This window comes from Lemur catta, chromosome 11 (genome assembly GCF_020740605.2).
Source record: "Lemur catta isolate mLemCat1 chromosome 11, mLemCat1.pri, whole genome shotgun sequence".
Taxonomy (NCBI): domain Eukaryota; kingdom Metazoa; phylum Chordata; class Mammalia; order Primates; family Lemuridae; genus Lemur; species Lemur catta.
Window position 1 is genome coordinate 19,415,394 of NC_059138.1, and position 17,342 is coordinate 19,432,735.

Here is a 17,342-nt window from a genome sequence, read left to right on the forward strand (position 1 = left end):
AGTGGGTTCCAGAGCTGAGTCATGGATTATGAGTGGGAAGGAACAATTTACTTGAAAACACTTTTTATCCTTCACAACTTTTTTGTTTGCTGACTTTTCAGTTTGACTGTACCAATACTCTCAATGACCAGCTACTGGAGAAAGTGACAGTGCAGATGGAGCCATCAGATTCCTTTGAAGTGCTGTGTTGTATCCCAGCCCCCAGCCTCCCTTATAATCAACCAGGAATATGTTACACTCTTGTTCGTTTGCCTGATGATGGCCCTACAGCAGGTACTGACCCTCAGAAGGGAAGGGATACTTACATGATTAAGAATGCATTATCTCCTGAGCTCTTCAAATGTCTGTACAAATGTTCAGTGTTCAAGAATGTGGTTCTTTTCTAGAATTTAATGTAATGATAATGGGGGTATATTTTTAAAATTGGTTTCAAAATTGGTTACTGCTATAGAAATATTAATTTCAAAACTAGGTCTCTGAGTAAAATTTGCTGGATATTCAATTCTAAAGGAGAAATTGAGTGTATACCATGGTAGACTGAAAAGGAACTCAGGCTTTTTGTTGGAACAATGTAACCACTAGTGAGGGCTCATATATGTGATGTCTCCCATAAAGACATTTTAAAATACATCGTTTTAAAATATATCATGTAGCATAAGGCTGGTGTCTGAGAGTATTATCTCTCAGCCTGAGTGGCTTAGCCAACCATGTGTGTCCACATTTGAAAAAGGTTCTGTAATTCTCTATTTGACCCATAAGTAGTCTTTGATGGGGGGAAAATAGCCCCTAAAAGAGAACCAACTGCTTATGTCAATAGTAGTATTTACAGATTTGGGGATTTGGGAAGGTCTTATGACCTATTGTTTGTGAATGTCAAGTATTGTTGTACTTGATTTCTTTTCCCCATTTTCCTGAGTTCTTCTTTTCTCATATTCACTGTAGAAAACCCCATTTCCATAGAAATAAGCACACACATCACATTTATGTTTTGCACAACTTTTACTACTAGTAAGTACAGGAAAACAGGTTTACAAATTAACAAATATTGGCAAAGTTACAGAAGTACAAGAAGTCATAAAAGTACTAGTAAATAGTTATCCCTGGTCATCATTCATTTACATTTGGGGCTTAACCTGCTTTCTTTTAGCCCCTCTCCTAACTCCCTTCTGAGACCTTGGTTCCTGGGAGCTCCTGCCCAATCTTATCTGTGTTGGGTGATAGACCAGGCTACTCAGACTCTAGCACGAGGTAGATTCGCTTTGGCACCACTGCTGGATCTGAATCCCAGGTTGTTCCCTCTGGCCCTGGGTGGAACTCTGCTTCTGTTCTCTAGCCACCCTAGATCCATAAACCCTTGAGTAGGTTGGCACTTCCCTATCTGGCCTCCAGTATTTCTGCTTTGAGCTCTAACCCATCTGTCTTTAACCTTTAATTACCTCCTTTATCCCTTTGTGAGGTTTCTCTAGTTCCATTTCCCCGTAGCTTCACTGTCTTTCCTGGTCTATTTTTCTCTCTAGTTAGATTTGTCTGAATTATGTCCACCAGCCAATAATTAAGCTGACTGTACTCTTAAGTAAAGCTAGTTTTATATGCTCTTGTTCTAAACTAGTATCTGGGCCCAGTCTTTATGTAGCCCTGTAGCTTCTGCCATTGTCCTGGGAGATTCCACACTTCATCAGTTTTTCCTGGTAGCCATCTTGCCTTCTTTCAAAATTCTTCCCCCTATTGTACTTCTCACCAACTTTACTTTTTAAGGTATGCAGGATACCATTACTTTATCACTTAATTTCAGAGGAAAGTGAAATGCTGAATCCTTGGAATAATCAAGCTCTTCTCAATTAAGAATACTAGCTCCTCCCACTTCCCAGGTTAATTTTTGATAACTGATAACTCAGGTGCCTCACATTCCAGGGAGTGGTCTTAACAGACTTTAATAAGTATAATTTTACAATACCAAAATACACAAAACATCAATATTGAAATTACATATAGTATAGGAAAAAAACAACACCAGAAAACATTTCCACCAAGAGAGGAAGGAAGGGGAAAGGTTTTCTCAACCCTCTTCACTGAGGAGTTCATTTCTTTTTAAAACATAGATCTTACAAACTAGCCCAGGGATTTCAACCTTTGGTCTGCTGGCTATAGACTCTTTTGCTTGATGGTTTGTTTCGTTTTTGTTTATAAAAATTTAACATTTAGAGAATTCTTTCTTTTGTGTTAAACTCAGAGGGTTTCCTATCAGAGCTAGAATGTAGTTATAAAGGACATTAAAAATTTTGTTAGTAGTCAATTTATATCTAAATCATCACATACTTAAAAACAAACTCCTTTCTATTTAGTTTTTGTAAGAAACTCAAGTTTTTAATCCATGGCTAATCCAAACCCTTTGCTATATAATGCAAAAAGTGAAATACCAGGACATAGATGGTAATAAGAGTCTTTTACCCATTCTTTCCTTTTTGCATTTCCCATAGCAGATAGTCCACATTTTACAGATCTATGTATCACGTCTATGTGTATCATCTCAGAAAAACATTTTTTCCTTATAATCACAGGGAAAAAAAATAGAAATTGCTGGTTTTGATTTCCTTCAACTTGAAAACAGTATAACATAATAGAAAGGAATATAGGTCTATATACAGATGGGGATTTGAATTCTTCCCCTGCTACATATTAACTGGGTAATTTTGTACAAGTTATTTGATCTCTTAAGATTGTTATAAGGGTGAAATGAGATGAAATAATTATAAGTAATGTGTTTACCATGGTGCCAGACACATAGTAAATAATAAATAGAAGATATTATTTAATTCTGGAACTCACAACCTTCTCTCTTCATCCTCTTTAAAATCAAGTCTTCCACACTTCAAAAGACATACACTCTCAAATCTCGTAAGTCTCAATTTAATTAGTCCTACTTATCTCTCATCCTCCAATAATTTATCTTTTACCCCCAAAATTTTAGAAAATCCTTCAAGGTAACATTCCTCCTTAGTATCCATTCTCATTCTTTCCTCTGAATATTTATTGCACCAGCAACAATATATATTATGTATAAAACATTCTACCAGTTGCTCCCCACTTTGGACCTCTTTAATGCCCCTACCTATTTAATTTTTGATTCCAGTACCTATTCAGAACCATCCTAATCCCTATATTTTATTATTAGACTATCAAGCTTATTGCATTATATTTCTCATCATCTAGAACCATGTCAACAAATATAAATAACTTATTTTAAAACAGTCTTCACTAGAAAACATCCATACCAAGAAATACTTTAACAGTACATGTATGGGAGTTTCTTTCCTGTGATTTTGATTAGGAATATTGCCTGCTATATAACCACTTACAATTCTTTCATAAATAATTCAGCTCTCGACTTCCTGCCTACACTTCCTTCAAGTTCCATCTTAAGCAATCTGATGGACTCAGAACTCTTCTCTGAATCTGTATCTCCCATCCATTATTTTTTTGTTCAGTATTAACCATATCAACTCTTGGCATTCTGTACTAAATCCACAACTTCAATTTAATAAGATTTACCTCAGAGTTGTTACTTTGACTCACCTCCACTCACTCACTGGGATCCTTGATGAGACTTTGCATTCTTCCAAGCCAAGCATTGAAGCTCAGTTTTCACTCAAGTACTTAAGTAGCGGATTGATAGAACATTACTATGCTGCCACCATTTTAATTTCTGCCTTTATCACCAGAATTTGCTTTAATCTGGCCTTAAAATCAATATTCCCACAATTTGCCCCATTATAGGGTCTGCCAGGATTCCCAGTCTGAGAACTCCTTATACACCTCATTCTCTTATACCCAGTCTGCCTTTCCTGAAACTCACTGAGACTTCTATCATTCCTTTTCAAGCCATCTTCCTAACCTGTATGATGTTCCTTTTTCACCCCAGCATCATCAATATCCCTCCATCTTTACTGTTGACTTTACTTAACTGACACCATCTCTCCAGAATGCAACTTAAACAAGGCATACCCACTCATTTCTGCCTTTTGCTGTAAGAAAAGCACTCCTGCTCTATCGGTACTGCCCAATCATTGTTCACTGTCACTGAAATGGATTCACAACGTGAGTATGTATATGAGCTCCTCCTTGAATACTCACTTGCACCCTTGGCTATCAGAAGTAGCTACCTGCTACTCACCTGTATCCTTGGCTCTCAGAAGCACTGACTTTAAGAGTTGCTGACCAAGCTCTCTCTTCAGATTCCAAAACTTTATACCTATATTACCATTTATTCTCCTGACTCTACCCATTCCTCAAGTGATTATCTGATGGGGCTTTAAGGCAGCCACTGAATTCCCTAATAACCATTTCTTTTTAGACACTTTTCCTGTTTTCCCTTATTCTGTATTTTGGATCAAGTTTAAATGGGCAACAAAATACCCATTTTGCCAACTATAACTTTACTAAATAATGTTGATTTAAAATGTATATTGTCCCGCTAAACCAAATTTCATTAAAGAGAACACTCTCGTTCCATTTTTGCTCTGCTGATTTTGCTGGAGACCACATTAAACATAATCCAACCTATGTCCAACCCTTACATTTGTGAATTTTACACTGTTAAGCATATGCTTTCAAAATCCTGACCTCCAGTGATTCAGGACACTACATTCCATATGGGTTGGCTTTACTTTATCATAACTATAAACATTCTTCTTTTTCTATTTTCCCATTCAATGAACTAGTTGCACAAGACGTTACATGTTGTTACCCCAATTACAGCTCTTCTAGGCTATATCTTCTGCTTCCTATACTCCTCCTATAGTCTGCCCTTGATACTGTATGTGCCAGCAACTGGACCCCTGAGATACACCAACACCCTGGGCAGGGAACTCTACATTCTGATTCCGCTTTTCTATGTTGGCCACTTTATGGATGCTTAGCCCTCCACAAATTCAGGACAACTCTCTCCCCTCCTACATATCTCCTGTCCCCTTCTTTTCCCGTTTACTTCTGAGGCCCAACTTACATTCCAGCTGCTGCCCTGACATGGATGCCTGGCTGAAATGTCTCTGTTTCCACACTAAATCTGGGCTTAAACCACGCAAGACCTATCTACTGCATTTTCCCCACATGGTTATCTTCCTAAGACCCTCTTCTTCATCTTCCACACCTAGTCTGACTTCCCTACCACGAATAAATCAGTGAGTGGTCTCAAGAACTCTTTATTGAGGTCTGCTCTGTTCCCAAACTCCTCAAACTGCTGCCAAAAATGCCAGACGCTTCCTTTGTCCTTAATGTGCTGAACTGAGTCATCTCTTGTCTGATTTCAAACACTAACCATCCTACATTCTTGGTTCTGCTATTTTGTAGACCGTCCTTTCCTCTGACGGTGCAGACCCCTCGCCTCTGATCTTTCGTCCTCTCACCATGCCTTTCATTGACAGGTTAGTCCTCAGCATTTCCCAGGTGCCCCCACCTCTACACCCTCCTTCTCCTTGGCCTCCTCCCTCCTCTCTTCCCTTCCGAGCTTGTCTTACCCACCCCATACTTTCTCCTCCATGGGCTTCCTCATGCACTGTTCCCCTTTCAGGGCAAAGTCCCTAGATTCTGCACATTCACTCCTCCTCTTTGGGGTTGCCGTACCTCCCTTGGAGCAGCGCATTCCCTGGTGCTAACCAGCCTCTGCTGTCTTCGCTGCTGGCTCCATCACCTGCTCCTTCTCACGCCTCTTGCCCACCGGACCACCTCTCCTCCGTGCTGCTCCCCCACATGCTGCACACTCCTCACCTGCTCTCAGCTCCTGGCCATGGCTGGGCATTTCTCCTGTTTCCTCCTCTACTGCACAGCAGGTTACTATCTGACCCTAACCACCTGCATTCTTTCAGCTACCATCCGTGAATCGGCTGCCTGCAGTAGTCTTCTCAGGGGTCCTCCTTTCTTGACCTGCACCCCCACCCACTGCTGCACCACAGGTAGTCGTCCTTGTGGCAGACATACTGTACCGAATCCACAGGCTCTACCCAGCAGTCCACGCCCACGTCCCTGTGGCCCAGGCTGCAGGTCACTTCCAGTGCCACACAACCATGGCTCCCTCTCGCCCTCTTCTTTCCTTCCACAGACTTTCTGCTGCAGTCTTGGGAGAACGCTCTGAGGAGTATGTGCCTCTGATGCTCCTCCCTTCTTCCTCCACCACAGCCCTTTTGCCTTCAGCTGTCCCTCTCGCCCCGCACCTGCCCGCCCTCACCCCTGCCACGCAAATGCACCCAATCTCAACCTGACTCCCCTGCTCTGCCTGAGAGCTCATCTCCCTGGGTGCTCCCACCCTTCCCCCCTTTCCGCTTCTGCTCACTGGCACCCAGCTCTTCTCAAGATGCTCTCTTTCCCTGCTGTCTCCATTGCCCTTTGGCCTTTCCTTCCCAGTAGACAACAGAGCCACTGCTGTCTGCTCCCACACACGCATCCCGGCCTCCTCAGTGTCGCTGCACCCACCTCTATCAGCCTCTCTGTCAACCTCAGTCCTCAGCTCCGGGACCTTGGCCTTGGCACCACACTTCCTACCTTTGACAGGAAATCCCAACCCCACCATCATCACCCCAGGTGCCTTCTCGGCTACATCCATTTGCTCGCTGTCAACCTCATCCTGTCTGATGGGACCTTTGCTCCCATTTCTGACAGTCTTGACTGTGATGCCTCCATCAGCCCGAATGCTGCACATCTCCGCCCAGCTCTCCGTTCTCCCCGCCCACCGGTGATTCTCACCCGAGGATGCACGACCCCCAAGCCGGCCTATCAGAATCATCATTTGGGGCAGTTTGTACTTATTCTTTATGTTTGCTTTTAGGATTAAGTTTTGATTTTGTTTTTCGGTTTGTTTTTTTTTTTTTTTTTTCTTTTTCCATTTTTTTGAGCAGAACCCTCCTCATCCCTCTGATGTTTTGATAGGCCAACCTGGGGATCTGTGCCCGCAGCCGCCCTCGGGTGAAATCCACCCCCCCCATCCTCGTTGAGAATCACGGCTGTGGACGGCCACCTGGACTCCCTGGGCTCCACTCTCCCATTTCACGTCTCTAGCACTCCAGTCATTGCCATTTACACTTCTCTCTCAAAGGTCTCAACATTTACACTCCCACCCCCCATATATGCCCGGCACTCTCCCCTTGGAACCACCTCATGCCCTGCCCTATTACTCTTTGACAGTGCGTGCTACAGTTCTGTTAACACCCCTACTGACACCCCTCAAGTCTCCCCATATGACTCTCAGACATTTTATCAGTATCTTTGGCCTCCATATGTTCTTTCTAGGCACGTAATGCTGTCCCTTTTCCTTAGTCATCCCTCCTCTTTGAGATGCCTCACATGGTGCCCTGGAGAGACGTCCGTCCACGTTTGATCCTTTGATCCTCCTTGTTTCCCAGAAACCACCCCTCTCCTTGACCTCCCACCCTACCTGAAGCTACTCTCCTTTTCTTCAGGGTGGATTCAGAAGTCTCCCCAGCCTGTATTCACCACCCTCAACCTTCAACACATAAATAAGATGATTTTCTCAATGCCTGGAACTTGGCTCATGTCCCCTCCCACCCACACCCCCACCCCAACCCCCCTACCCACCCCCCATTCCCGATCGCCCTGCTCCCAACCCTGCCCTCCCATCCAACCCAGTCCACCCCAACCCAACCCAAACCCCGGCCTGGTCCCCAGCCCCCTACCCACCCGTCCCACCCCTCCCACCCCTCCCACCCCTCACCCTTCCCCACCCTCCCCGTTCCCCGCCGGATCCGTAAGTATAGGAAAGAGCCTGGCCTGAGATTTGCACCTTTGCAGCAATATTCAAGGCTGTAAGAGCAGCCATTATTCCCTCCAACTGCTGTCCACCCCTTTGCCACTTTCCCATCCCCATGCCGGGACTTCCTGGCTACCCTGAGTACTCTAAGTTCCTTCATTCCTACTCTGGGACTTGCCCTTTAACTTCCCTCCCCCTGTTGCTACCCAGCCTGTGTCCCTTCTACCACTCTCTGCCCTCCCTCCTTCCCTGGGTGCCCCTGAATTCTGTGTGTCTTTCATAGGCTACTTCCCGTTGTGCTGCATCAGCGTCCCATTTTTCACACTCTTTTTGGAGTCTTTCGCTCTGTGATGACATATTTCTTCTCCTTGTCTCCTTGGTTCCCTATGGCCTATAGTCTCTCAATACCCAGTGGCTATCCCTTCCTCGGATTCTGTTATTTTTTCTACATGCACGTGTGCTCACTTCTTTGACTTGCTCTCCTGCTCAAATTCCTTTCATCCTCTCCCTTCCCAGCCTTCTCTCCTGGAACCATTTTCTTCCACTCATCCACATCTGCCTTTGATTCTGCTCACTGCCTTCCCTTCGGCTTTCTTTTCCTTCCCTTCTCACTCCCAACCTTTCATTGTCTTTTCTCTTCCCTTTCCATCAAGGAGATTCCTGGAAAGCTCTATAGCCAGACACACTAATTCCTCCTCTTCCCCCTTCCCTCCCTTCTTACTATCATATGCCCACTATGGGGCCCAGCCAGTAGTGCCCATCCCACTTGACCTTCCAGTACTCTTTGACGCCCTCTAGATCAGCAGTTTCCTCTGTGCGTCTTGGCCACGCTACCTTCACAGTGCCTGTGTTCAGAATTTGGACCCTTTCTTATATAGGTACCGCTCTCCATCTTGTTCTGCCTTTCCTAGTCCCTCCCCTCTGGATGAAGCCTTCCTAAAATGAAGCCGTTACCCAAGCACCAACACACCCACCTTCTCCAACCTGTAGCCATAATCTCTCCTCCTTCACCTATTTACTACTGAATTATTAAACTTCTCCCACTAAATCTACGCAGTTGTCCTGAATTGAAATTGCCCCCGCCCCGGACCCTGACAGGTTCCCTACACCCCTCTGCAGATATTCTCCCTTGCAAGTCACACCTGAATCCTTCCTGCTACCCTTGTACAGTGCAAGCTTGAATTCATTGATCATTGCAAATTATCTCCTCCTCATTGGGTCCCACTTGCTCCTCTGCCTTTTTCAGACTTCTTTGTACCTACATACGGGACTCAAACCACAAGAGTCTATCCCCAAATTCCTGCGTTTACCTGCCTGTAGTTCTGTGCAGGTACCATGTGAACATGTAATGACTGCCCAGTCTCCTCTGTTTAACCTGAGTCATTTTAGCCCTTTCTCCTACTTTCTCCCAAGGACCTAGTTCTGCAAATGCCTGGGCTTTTGCTTTGCTCCTGTGTTCTGCTCCTGCATTCTGTCCTTCACACCAGCCATGACACTGACTTGTCCACGGAGATCTGCAAATGCCCCAGCCTGGGACTCTGTGTTCACCTTCCCTGCTTCCGTGATGGCTCCTTTACTAGCCCTCCAGTTCATGAGGTTCTCTCCCTTTTCACTTACGTCCTATCCTTGTCGTCCCACCAACTTCCCAGACCCATGCTTGCATATAGCATGCCTTCCAATGACTGTCTCCCTCCAAATTTCTCTGCTTTTCTATGCTGGATGGGGATTTAAACCTTACACCTCAAATCTGTTGTGTTTCCTTCCACCATTATCTTCCACACACCCTCTCCTTCATCTGCGCCATCCAGTCCAACATCCCCCGCCACCTGCCAGTTAGCCAACGGACTCATGGGTCATGTCCTTGAAGTCAACTCCATTCTTCACCAATCCTCACTGCTGCCACCATTGCTGGACATTTGCCCCCAACATGCTGAACTGAGTCATCTCCTGTCTCATTTCAAACAGTAACCATCCTACATTCTTGGTTCTGCTATTTTGCAGACCGTCCTTTCCTCTCATGGTGCAGACCCCTCACCTCTGATCTTTCATCCTCTCACCATGCCTTTCATTGACAGGTTAGTCCTCAGCATTTCCCAGGTGCTCCCACCTCTACACCCTCCTCCTCTTGGCCTCCTCTCTCTTCCTCTCTTCCCTTGCGAGCTTATCTTTCCCACCCCATACTTTCTCCTCCATGGGCTTCCTCATGCACTGTTCCCACTTGGGGGCAAAGTCCCTGGATTCTGCACATTCATTCCTACTCCTTGGGGTTGCCATAACTCCCTTGGAGCAGCACATTCCCTGGTCCTAACCAGCCTCTGCTGTCTTCGCTGCTGGCTCCATCACCTGCTCCTTCTCACGCCCCTTGCCCACCGGACCACCTCTCCTCCGTGATGCTCCCCCACATGCTGCACACTCCTCACCTGCTCTCAGCTCCTGGCCATGGCTGGGCATTTCTCCTGTTTCCTCCTCTACTGCACAGCAGGTTACTATCTGACCCTAACCACCTGCATTCTTTCAGCTACCATCCGTGAATCGGCTGCCTGCAGTAGTCTTCTCAGGGGTCCTCCTTTCTTGACCTGCACCCCCACCCACTGCTGCACCACAGGTAGTCGTCCTTGTGGCAGACATACTGTACCGAATCCACAGGCTCTACCCAGCTGTCCACGCCCACGTCCCTGTGGCCCAGGCTGCAGGTCACTTCCAGTGCCACACAACCATGGCTCCCTCTCGCCCCCTTCTTTCCTTCCACAGATTTTCTGCTGCAGTCTTGGGAGAACGCTCTGAGGAGTATGTGCCTCTGATGCTCCTCCCTTCTTCCTCCACCACAGCCCTTTTGCCTTCAGCTGTCCCTCTCGCCCCGCACCTGCCCGCCCTCACCCCTGCCACGCAAATGCACCCAATCTCAACCTGACTCCCCTGCTCTGCCTGAGAGCTCATCTCCCTGGGTGCTCCCACCCTTCCCCCCTTTCTGCTTCTGCTCACTGGCACCCAGCTCTGCTCAAGATGCTCTCTTTCCCTGCTGTCTCCATTGCCCTTTGGCCTTTCCTTCCCAGTAGACAACAGAGCCACTGCTGTCTGCTCCCACACACGCATCCCGGCCTCCTCAGTGTCGCTGCACCCACCTCTATCAGCCTCACTCTCAACCTCACTCCTCAGCTCCGGGACCTTGGCCTTGGCACCACACTTCCTACCTTTGACAGGAAATCCCAACCCCACCATCATCACCCCAGGTGCCTTCTCGGCTACATCCATTTGCTCGCTGTCAACCTCATCCTGTCTGATGGGACCTTTGCTGCCATTTCTGACAGTCTTGACTCTGATGCCTCCATCAGCCCGAGCGCATGTGCGGCATCTACGCGTGCTGCACATCTCCGCCGAGCTTCCGTTCTCCCTGCCCACTGGTGATTCTCACCCGAGGATGCAGGACCCCCAAGCCAGCCTATCAGAATCATCATTTGGGGCAGTTTGTTGTTATTCTTTATGTTTGCTTTTAGGATTAAGTTTTGATTTTGTTTTTTGGTTTGTTTTTTTGTTTTGTGTTTTTGTTTCCATTTTTTTGAGCAGAACCCTCCTCATCCCACTGATGTTCTGATAGGCCAACCTGGGGATCTGTGCCCGCAGCCGCCCTCGGGTGAAATCCACCCCCCCCCATCCCCGTTGAGAATCACCGCTGTGGACGGCCACCTGGACTCCCTGGGCTCCACTCTCCCATTTCACGTCTCTAGCACTCCAGTCATTGCCATTTACACTTCTCTCTCAAAGGTCTCAACATTTACACTCCCACCCCCCACATATGCCCGGCACTCTCCCCTTGGAACCACCTCATGCCCTGCCCTATTACTCTTTGACAGTGCGTGCTACAGTTCTGTTAACACCCCTACTGACACCCCTCAAGTCTCCCCATATGACTCTCAGACATTTTATCAGTATCTTTGGCCTCCATATGTTCTTTCTAGGCACTTAGTGCTGTCCCTTTTCCTTAGTCATCCCTCCTCTTTGAGATGCCTCACATGGTGCCCTGGAGAGACCTCCGTCCACGTTTGATCCTTTGATCCTCCTTGTTTCCCAGAAACCACCCCTCTCCTTGACCTCCCACCCTACCTGAAGCTACTCTCCTTTTCTTCAGGGTGGATTCAGAAGTCTCCCCAGCCTGTATTCACCACCCTCAACCTTCAACACATAAATAAGATGATTTTCTCAATGCCTGGAACTTGGCTCATGTCCCCTCCCACCCACACCCACACCCCAATCCCCGTACCCACCCCATTGCCGATCGCCCTGCTCCCAGCCCTGCCCTCCCATCCAACCCAGTCCACCCCAACCCAAACCCCATCCTGGTCCCCAGCCCCCCACCCACCCCTCCCACCCCTCCCACCCCTCACCCTTCCCCACCCTCCCCGTTCCCCGCCGGATCCGTAAGTATAGGAAAGAGCCTGGCCTGAGATTTGCACCTTTGCAGCAATATTCAAGGCTGTAAGAGCAGCCATTATTCCCTTCAACTGCTGTCCACCCCTTTGCCACTTTCCCATCCCCATGCCGGGACTTCCTGGCTACCCTGAGTACTCTAAGTTCCTATATTCCTACTCTAGTCCTGAATTGAAATTGCCCCCGCCCCGGACCCTGACAGGTTCACTACACCTCTCTGCAGATATTCTCCCTTGCAAGCCACACCTGAATCCTTACTGCTACCCTTGTACAGTGCAAGGTTGAATTCAGTTATCATTGCAAATTATCTCCTCCTCACTGGGTCCCACTTGCTCCTCTGCCTTTTTCAGACTTCTTTGTACCTACATACTGGACTCAAACCACAAGAGTCTATCCCCAAATTCCTGCGTTTACCTGCCTGTAGTTCTGTGCAGGTACCATGTGAACATGTAATGACTGCCCAGTCTCCTCTGTTTAACCTGAGTCATTTTAGCCCTTTCACCTACTTTCTCCCAAGGACCTAGTTCTGCAAATGCCTGGGCTTTTGCTTTGCTCCTGTGTTCTGCTCCTACATTCTGTCCTTCACACCAGCCATGACACTGACTTTTCCATGGAGATCTGCAAATGCCCCAGCTTGGGACTCTGTGTTCACCTTCTCTGCTTCCGTGATGGCTCCTTTACTAGCCCTCCAGTTCATGAGGTTCTCTCCCTTTTCACTTACGTCCTATCCTTGTCGTCCCACCAACTTCCCAGACCCACCCTTGCATATAGCATGCCTTCCAATGACTGTCTCCCTCCAAATTTCTCTGCTTTTCGATGCTGGATGGGGATTTAAACCTTACACCTCAAATCTGTTGTGTTTCCTTCCACGATTAGCTTCCACACACCCTCTCCTTCATCTGCGCCATCCAGTCCAACATCCCCCACCACCTGCCAGTTCGCCAACGGTCTCAGGGGTCATGTCCTTGAGGTCAACTCCATTCTTCACCAGTCCTCACTGCTGCCACCATTGCTGGACATTTGCCCCCAACATGCTGAACTGAGTCATCTCCTGTCTCATTTCAAGCACTAACCATCCTACCTTCTTGGTTCTGCTATTTTGCAGACCGTCCTTTCCTCTCACGGTGCAGACCCGTCACCTCTGATCTTTCGTCCTCTCACCATGCCTTTCATTGACAGGTTAGTCCTCAGCATTTCCCAGGTGCCCCCACCTCTACAATCTCCTTCACCTTGGCCTCCTCCCTCCTCTCTTCCCTTGCGAGTTTGTCTTACCCACCCCATACTTTCTCCTCCATGGGCTTCCTCATGCACTGTTCCCCTTTCGAGGCAAAGTCCCTGGATTCTGCACATTCACTCCCCTCCTTGGGGTTGCCGTACCTCCCTTGGAGCAGCGCATTCCCTGGTGCTAACCAGCCTCCGCTGTCTTCGCTGCTGGCTCCATCACCTGCTCCTTCTCACGCCCCTTGCCCACCAGACCACCTCTCCTCCGTGATGCTCCCCCACATGCTGCACACTCCTCACCTGCTCTCAGCTCCTGGCCATGGCTGGGCATTTCTCCTGTTTCCTCCTCTACTGCACAGCAGGTTACTATCTGACCCTAACCACCTGCATTCTTTCAGCTACCATCCGTGAATCGGCTGCCTGCAGTAGTCTTCTCAGGGGTCCTCCTTTCTTGACCTGCACCCCCACCCACTGCTGCACCACAGGTAGTCGTCCTTGTGGCAGACATACTGTACCGAATCCACAGGCTCTACCCAGCAGTCCACGCCCACGTCCCTGTGGCCCAGGCTGCAGGTCACTTCCAGTGCCACACAACCATGGCTCCCTCTCGCCCTCTTCTCTCCTTTCACAGACTTTCTGCTGCAGTCTTGGGAGAACGCTCTCAGGAGTATGTGCCTCTGATGCTCCTCCCTCTTCCTTCACCACAGCCCTTTTGCCTTCAGCTGTCCCTCTCGCCCCGCACCTGCCCACCCTCACCCCTGCCACGCAAATGCACCCAATCTCAACCTGACTCCCCTGCTCTGCCTGAGAGCTCATCTCCCTGGGTGCTCCCACCCCTCCGCCCTTTCCGCTTCTGCTCACTGGCACCCAGCTCTGCTCAAGATGCTCTCTTTCCCTGCTGTCTCCATTGCCCTTTGGCCTTTCCTTCCCAGTAGGCAACAGAGCCACTGCTGTCTGCTCCCACACACGCATCCCGGCCTCCTCAGTGTCGCTGCACCCACCTCTATCAGCTTCACTCTCAACCTTAGTCTCCAGCTCCGGGACCTTGGCCTTGGCACCACACTTCCTACCTTTGACAGGAAATCCCAACCCCACCATCATCACCCCAGGTGCCTTCTCGGCTACATCCATTTGCTCGCTGTCAACCTCATCCTGTCTGATGGGACCTTTGCTCCCATTTCTGACAGTCTTGACTCTGATGCCTCCATCAGCCCGAATGCTGCACATCTCCGCCCAGCTTTCCGTTCTCCCCGCCCACCGGTGATTCTCACCCGAGGATGCACGACCCCCAAGCCGGCCTATCAGAATCATCATTTGCGGCTTTTATTCTTATTCTTTATGTTTGCTTTTAGGATTAAGTTTTGATTTTGTTTTTTGGTTTCTTTTTGGTTTTTTGTTTTTGTTTCCATTTTTTTGAGCAGAACCCTCCTCATCCCTCTGATGTTCTGATAGGCCAACCTGGGAATCTGTGCCCGCAGCCGCCCTCGGGTGAAATCCACCCCCCCCATCCCCGTTGAGAATCACCGCTGTGGACGGCCACCTGGACTCCCTGGGCTCCACTCTCCCATTTCACGTCTCTAGCACTCAGTCGTTGCCATTTACACTTCTCTCTCAAAGGTCTCAACATTTACACTTCCTCCCCCCATATATGCCCGGCACTCTCCCCTTGGAACCACCTCATGCCCTGCCCTATTACTCTTTGACAGTGCGTGCTACAGTTCTGTTAACACCCCTACTGACACCCCTCAAGTCTCCCCATATGACTCTCAGACATTTTATCAGTATCTTTGGCCTCCATATGTTCTTTCTAGGCACTTAATGCTGTCCCTTTTCCTTAGTCATCCCTCCTCTTTGAGATGCCTCACATGGTGCCCTGGAGAGACGTCCGTCCACGTTTGATCCTTTGATCCTCCTTGTTTCCCAGAAACCACCCCTCTCCTTGACCTCCCACCCTACCTGAAGCTACTCTCCTTTCTTCAGGGTGGATTCAGAAGTCTCCCCAGCCTGTATTCACCACCCTCAACCTTCAACACATAAATAAGATGATTTTCTGAATGCCTGGAACTTGGCTCATGTCCCCTCCCACCCACACCCCCACCCCCAGCCCCCCCATCCTCCCCATTCCCGATCGCCCTGCTCCCAACCCTGCCCTCCCATCCAACCCAGTCCACCCCAACCCAAACCCCAGCCTGGTCCCCAGCCCCCCAACCACCCGTCCCACCCCTCCCACCCCTCACCCTTCCCCACCCTCCCCCTTCCCCGCCGGATCCGTAAGTATAGTAAAGAGCCTGGCCTGAGATTTGCACCTTTGCAGCAATATTCAAGGCTGTAAGAGCAGCCATTATTCCCTCCAACTGCTGTCCACCCCTTTGCCACTTTCCCATCCCCATGCCAGGACTTCCTGGCTACCCTGAGTACTCTAAGTTCCTTCATTCCTACTCTGGGACTTGCCCTTTACCTTCCCTCCCCCTGTTGCTACCCAGCCTGTGTCCCTTCTACCACTCTCTGCCCTCCCTCCTTCCCTGGGTGCCCCTGAATTCTGTGTGTCTTTCATAGGCTACTTCCCGTTGTGCTGCATCAGCGTCCCATTTTTCACACTCTTTTTGGAGTCTTTCGCTCTGTGATGACATATTTCTTCTCCTTGCCTCCTTGGTTCCCGATGGCCTATAGTCTCTCAATACCTAGCGGCTATCCCTTCCTCGGATTCTGTTATTTTTTCTACATGCACGTGTGCTCACTTCTTTGACTTGCTCTCCTGCTCAAATTCCTTTCATACTCTCCCAACCCAGCCTTCTCTCCTGGAACCATTTTCTTCCACTCATCTACATCTGCCTTTGATTCTGCTCACTGCCTTCCCTTCGGCTTTGTTTTCCTTCCCCTCTCACTCCCAACCTTTCATTGTCTTTTCTCTTCCCTTTCCATCAGGGAGATTCCTGGAAAACTCTATAGCCAGACACACTAATTCCTCCTCTTCCTCCTTCCCTCCCTTCTTACTATCATATGTCCACTCTGGGGCCCAGCCAGTAGTGCCCATCCCACTTGACCTTCCAGTGCTCTTTGACGCCCTCTAGATCAGCAGTTTCCTCTGTACGTCTTGGCCACGCTACCTTCACAGTGCCTGTGTTCAGAATTTGGACCCTTTCTTATATAGGTACCGCTCTCCATCTTGTTCTGCCTTTCCTAGTCCCTCCCCTCTGGATGAAGCCTTCCTAAAATGCAGCAGTTACCCAAGCACCAACACACCCACCTTCTCCAACCTGTAGCCATAATCTCTCCTCCTTCACCTATTTACTACTGAATTATTAAACTTCTCCCACTAAATCTACGGAGTAGTCCTGAATTGAAATTGCCCCCGCCCCGGACCCTGACAGGTTCACTACACCCCTCTGCAGATATTCTCCCTTGCAAGCCACACCTGAATCCTTACTGCTACCCTTGTACAGTGCAAGGTTGAATTCAGTGATCATTGCAAATTATCTCCTCCTCATTGGGTCCCACTTGCTCCTCTGCCTTTTTCAGACTTCTTTGTACCTACATACTGGACTCAAACCACAAGAGTCTATCCCCAAATTCCTGCGTTTACCTGCCTGTAGTTCTGTGCAGGTACCATGTGAACATGTAATGACTGCCCAGTCTCCTCTGTTTAACCTGAGTCATTTTAGCCCTTTCACCTACTTTCTCCCAAGGACCTAGTTCTGCAAATGCCTGGGCTTTTGCTTTGCTCCTGTGTTCTGCTCCTACATTCTGTCCTTCACACCAGCCATGACACTGACTTTTCCATGGAGATCTGCAAATGCCCCAGCTTGGGACTCTGTGTTCACCTTCCCTGCTTCCGTGATGGCTCCTTTACTAGCCCTCCAGTTCATGAGGTTCTCTCCCTTTTCACTTACGTCCTATCCTTGTCGTCCCACCAACTTCCCAGACCCACCCTTGCATATAG

General features: G+C 48.5%; 1 protein-coding gene across 4 annotated transcripts in view; it reads left to right on the forward strand.

The window, feature by feature from the left end:
- Window positions 1-17,342, forward strand: part of COPG2 (COPI coat complex subunit gamma 2) — a 129,646-nt gene that overhangs the window by 85,282 nt on the left and 27,022 nt on the right. For all 4 annotated transcript variants that reach the window (XM_045565481.1, XM_045565483.1, XM_045565482.1 and 1 more), the window contains exon 20: window positions 102-273. In XM_045565481.1, the coding sequence (XP_045421437.1) occupies window positions 102-273 (172 nt within the window). The remainder of the gene's footprint in view (window positions 1-101; window positions 274-17,342) is intronic.